This window comes from Cygnus atratus, chromosome 2 (genome assembly GCF_013377495.2).
Source record: "Cygnus atratus isolate AKBS03 ecotype Queensland, Australia chromosome 2, CAtr_DNAZoo_HiC_assembly, whole genome shotgun sequence".
Taxonomy (NCBI): domain Eukaryota; kingdom Metazoa; phylum Chordata; class Aves; order Anseriformes; family Anatidae; genus Cygnus; species Cygnus atratus.
In genome coordinates, this window is record NC_066363.1 from 3,169,044 (window position 1) to 3,174,250 (window position 5,207).

Below are 5,207 nucleotides of genomic sequence, written 5' to 3' on the forward strand. Positions count from 1 at the left end.
TGGTGTGCAGAGTGAACTGGGAGCAAAGGAGCTTTCACTGTGCTGTGGAGAGCAGACACTGATTCAATAGACTGTATAACTTTGAATAGCAAGGTAATATTGTCCTCACAATGCTCTACAGAAGAGAAAACCAAGGTTTTAGGGCCAGATGCCACTCCTGAGGGACAGAGGAGTTAAGTAACACAGACAGTGTGACAAGGTCTGGCCACTAAACGTTTCAGGAGCCTGGATTCCTTCCGATTTAACTTCTTTTACAAACCCAGTAAGGTTTCTGTTGCCGCATCTAGTTCTTCACTCTTGCTGGTACGTGTTGGGATGGAGTGCTCGGTGCCAGGGGACAGCCCATCTATGCATAAAACGTTGATTGCTGATTAACCCATTTGGAGCTTTCACACTTCCTCAAATTTGATTTTCAAAGTGATTTTTTGCTTCTCACACTTGCATGCATTTGAGCATGTCTGAAGTCTTTTACAGACTCAACATTGTTTTGTTAAATTAACCATTCTGACAAGGAAGTAAAGCCAAATTTTTCTGCTGAATCATTGTCACTGTCATTATTTTTATACCCCCTTCTCAAACCCAGTCTGTGTTTGTGCAGAACCCATCCCTCCTCTCTGACCTGGAGCCTATACGCGCGATAACAAAAAACACACACCACGAAGTGCATTAGTCATGAACAGCCTTTATGTAAACGACCCACAGAAAAAAAAAAATCCTCTTGCCAGAGTGTTCTTTGGAGTGGGGAATGTCACTGGGCCAGGGCGTTGCTGTGCGACCAGGAGCTCCCATGGGTGTCTCCCAAAGAGCGAGAGGCTTCTGCGGTCACCAAAGGCTTTGAGACAGCTGGAGCCATCAGCCTCTCGATATACTTAGGTTATCTGGAAAGGAAGAGTTTCCTGTCATAGGACAAAAAAAAAGATTCGGTGACAGATTTCCTGCACTGGTTGGGAGTACAGCTGAGAAAGTAAAACACTAAAATGCAGAGTGTTTTTTTCCTAGGGCAGTGCTGCCTTCACCAGGGGGAGAAACCACCAGAAACCACCCAAGTAAGCTCATTTCTGGGAGGCTGTCAGGTCAGATTTTCAGGTACCAGCATCAGCTGCAGGGTCTGGCTTGCCTCGGCAATTAAGGTGCTTTCGGGGACTGTTTGTAGGTGTGGAGGTTCAGTTGTCCATGTGTTAAGGGGCAGCATAGTCCTTGCCGTGGCCTTGACCTGTCCAGCTATCCCAAGGCATCCCTGGGCACGGTTTGGAGTGTGCAAAGGTCAGGCCATTGGCCAGAACTTGGGAAGAGCTCCAGCTTAATTCCTGGTAGCAGAGCAAAGAAAAAAAAACACGTGTGATGACCAAAAAAAAAAAAAAAAAGGAAGAAAAAAAAAAGAGATGAGAGCCATAGGGGGAACGTGTAAGTTGTGAAAAGGAGCTGGAGTTTTTAATCAGAAGTGTCACAGCCGAGCCTTTTGCAGTTACAGGTAGTTCTTGTTTCTCTTGGCTCTGCCACAGCTGCCTGACAGTTTCTGTCTGAATTTCCACCCCTGCAAGCTCTGGGCTCACGCCCAGTGTGGCAGCACTGGACCGTTTGCCCTTGACGTGCAAACCTTACAGCACAACCCTGTCCTTCACAACACAGAGCAGGGTCTGGCTTTGATGTTTTGCCACACGTGAAAATGTTCGAGTTGTGCTCCTCACTCATACATAACCTCCAAAGTCCAAAGTCAGTGTTAAAATCGGTTCGCTGTCCTCTGCACAGGCACGGCTGGGTTTAACTCCTGGGAGGAGTGCTGCTGCCAGAGCTGCGATGTTGAAGGAAAAAAACACAGCAGTGCTTGTAGGGCAAAGTTTTATCCTTCATCACACGAGGTGGATAAAACCAAGATGTTTGGGGTCCCAGAAGGTCCCAGCAGCTGTAGTCTGTAAGGGGCTGAGGTTGTTACACTCTTTGCTCACACCCCAGTTCATTTTTCTAGCCCCTTCCTGCTAACCCCATCCCCTTCCTTACACGTTTGCAGAGGCTGGGGGCTAAATTTGGATGGGGGGGGAGGCACTTTCCAGCAGGCATCTGGGAACACCGTCGGCCCAGGGGACTCGAGGGAAGGGTGGAAGACTATCGGGGTCCTGATCAGGCTCAGCCCTCCCCTCGCAGGAGGACAGAACTGCTGCAGCCCTCTGCAAACTCCAGAATTTCTGGGTTTTGCAATGGTTTGCACTGAAGCAGTGAGCTGGCTGCGTGCTGCAGGGGATCCCACCTGAGCTGTGTTGTGGTTGGTGGGATGAAGCCAGACACAAACACACACACAAAGCTTTTTATATCCCCAGAAACTGTTCACAAGACAGGGCTTGAACAGCCAGCCTCCTGCAGTCCTGGTAGGGCAGGTGGCCACATGCATTCCCAATTCAGGGCAATGCATGAAAACGGGTCCTTAGGCTATTACTGACATTTGCAACTCACTTCTCTTGCTAAAGCAGTAAACAAGACTGGAAAATCTCTCCTTTTCTTAAGCATGAGCAGGGGATGAGTTGTCAGTATGTCCTTGCTCTGTATGCCCCACATCTGCTGTGAGGGGCACCTCTGTGGAGGCTTCATAGGAGCACGTCTTGAACAGAGGAGAGAAGGGGATGACAGATGAGGCAATCTGAAAGCCCCTAGGAAATCCTGATGGAGAGGATATTTGTTGTTGTCTGACCTGTAGGGGTGTACTACAAGCTGACGCCATCCTGCCCATGATGTTTCATGTGGAAAATAAGCTGGGATCCCTGCTCACCTTGTGGTCCTTCTGATGTGTCGTTAGGGCTCTGAAGGGAAACAAAGCGGTCCCAAGGTGGAGCTGGCACACACAGGGCTCATCCCCAGCTCTCAGGCCCCTTCACCAACTCCCTGCCTCATCCAGCTTGGTCTGGCTTGCACACCCATGCTCACACCAGCTGCCGGCACCATGGACCCCCAGACCTTTGGTTCCTTCCCCAAACATCCCATCATACAGCCCATACAATGCCCAAACACTTTTCTCCCGCACCCCACAACATGCCTCACCCCTTGGCAGTGACCTACCTGGATCCGGGGGAGGTCTGGAGAGCTGCTCCTGATGGCACGTCCTGGACCCAGCTGAGGTCCCTATGGGGCCCGGACAACGTGCTGGCTCCTCGGAAGTCCTTAATTTGGGTTCCACCTGCCACAAAGCCCCCGTGCTCCTCCGGGCTTGTGCGGATGTGTCTCTGATGGGCTGGCGGCCCCTGTGCAGGGGTTGGGAGTAGCCCAGCAGGGTGTTATTTGGGCTCCCCCACCTCACCATTGTCGCTCTGTGCTCTCTTGCGGGCATGCAGACGAACTTTTACCTCATAACCTAACCGAATTCAGGAACCAGAGGTGCAGGGCAGCGACACGTGCGAAGGAGGTAGAGAGGAAAGCCACAATAACCACTAAGTGAACAAGAACGTACCGCTATCGGCTCCACACAGATCCAGCGACCATGAGATCAGGCAGTTTATTTCATAGATAACACCTGAACAACAACAACAACAAAAAAATGCAAAAACGCAACCTGGTCTTCTCAGAAGTGCCGCCGGTACCTGAAGCGAACGTCATGGACGGGCTGCATCGTCCCGAACCCCCAGCGGCTGATGTCGATGGCTGGGACCTCCTCTTTGCCATCGACCAGCTCCAGGTCGTAGTGAGCCAGCATCAAGAAGACAAACAATTTAATTTCGGTGGTGGCAAAGAACCGCCCAGGACAGATGGATACGCCCGCCCCCCAAGGCATGCTGAAGTATTTCAGCCGTTTCCCGTCCTTGTAGAAATCTTTCTTGGTGCCATCTGGGTTTACGAAGCGATCGTACTTGAATCTGTGAGGCTCGGGGTGGATTTCAGGGTCCATCTGCACGGAGAGGTGTGGGAACAGAGCCACCCTGTCTCCTTTGCGGAGCACGTACTCCGTGCCGTTGCTCATCTCAAGACTCATGTCCTGGAGGACAGCTCTGACCAGCAACGGGGCTGCCACCAGCCTCAGGGTCTCCTCCAGAGCGCTGTCCAGAAGAGGAGTCTGGTTTAACATGTCCCTAGTGATGTCAGTTGGTGGGCTTCCAGCCTTCACCTCGTGGCCGTTCTCCCTCAAGACCTTCTCTACCTCTTCCTTCACAGCCCTCATGGCATCTGGATGCTTCATGAGATAAAGGAGGAGCCAGAAGGCAGTGGGGCCTGTATTGCCTTGGGATGCCCAGAGGAGCATAAACCTGAAACGATCCCGCATGTACTCAGGGACACCGTTTTCTGCCAGAAATTGGTCTTGATCGCTTATCCACCCACTGACGTTGTCTTTCTGACAGCTCCTCCTCACGGACAGCGTGCTCCAGAAGAACCTCTTCAGCCGCTCAGCTTCGAGTTTGTCCTTGGGGGGCAACATAGAGTAGGCCAGGCAAGGGAAGAGGCAGTCATACTTCCGAAACTCATTGAACAGCTGGTTGGAGTGGATGAGATCTCGCTCGTTAGCCTCCTCCTCATTATCTGCCCCTCGGTGGGATTCTGTGCCATACAGAGCCAAGTACCCAGCTCTGAAGACGATGTTGTAGCAGTAGTGGAAGAGGCTGTCCTCTTGCCACGGTCGCTTCTCCTCTCGTGAGCTCAGCTTGGAAAACATCAGCTTCTGAAGGTTACCCATGGTGGCTTTCGTCAGGAGGTTGAGCCCATCTCCCGTCAGGTGCTTCATGCTCAAAGCATGCATCGTGCTCTGGCTGGCTTTGATGGGCTTGTAGCCAAACACCTGGAGGACCAGTTTAGATGCGAAGGACCTGAAGTCTAGTTTAGATCGTGATTCCTTCATGATGGCTCCAAAGCAGAAGGGGTCCATCACGAAGGTAAAGTAATAGCCTCCGATCAGCACTGTGAAAATATCCCCATGTTTTCTCTGCATCTTTTTTAGAAACTCTGAACTGTTCTTTCTAAAATCCAGCACGTAGCCCAACCAGGGGATGATACCTTTATCCAGAGGGGGTTCATTGGGTCTTCGGCTCCGGAAGACATCCAGGAGGTAGAGCCCACCGAGCAGCGATGCCACCAAGGCACAGAGGAGAGCTGCCCAGAGTGCCATGAGAGCCCCGTGCCCGGCCGGGAGCGGGACCCTGAGCCAGGCTGAGGCAGGCGGGTGCTTTTTATTCCCATCCAGGGGCTGATATGCAGATGCACAGCTGACAGCATCTGCCCGGATTGGCAGCAAG

The 5,207-nt window shown here is 51.8% G+C and overlaps 1 protein-coding gene across 1 annotated transcript; it reads right to left on the bottom strand.

The window, feature by feature from the left end:
* Positions 1-663: 663 nt before the first annotated feature.
* LOC118251836 (7-alpha-hydroxycholest-4-en-3-one 12-alpha-hydroxylase) lies at positions 664-5,112 on the bottom strand. The gene is made up of 2 exons (XM_035554420.1): positions 3,049-5,112; positions 664-878 (listed from the first exon to the last, which is right to left on the bottom strand). The coding sequence occupies exon 1, from the start codon at positions 5,078-5,080 to the stop codon at positions 3,548-3,550; it is 1,533 nt and encodes a 510-aa protein (XP_035410313.1). The 5' UTR covers positions 5,081-5,112; the 3' UTR covers positions 664-878; positions 3,049-3,547.
* Between the last annotated feature and the right edge of the window lie 95 nt (positions 5,113-5,207).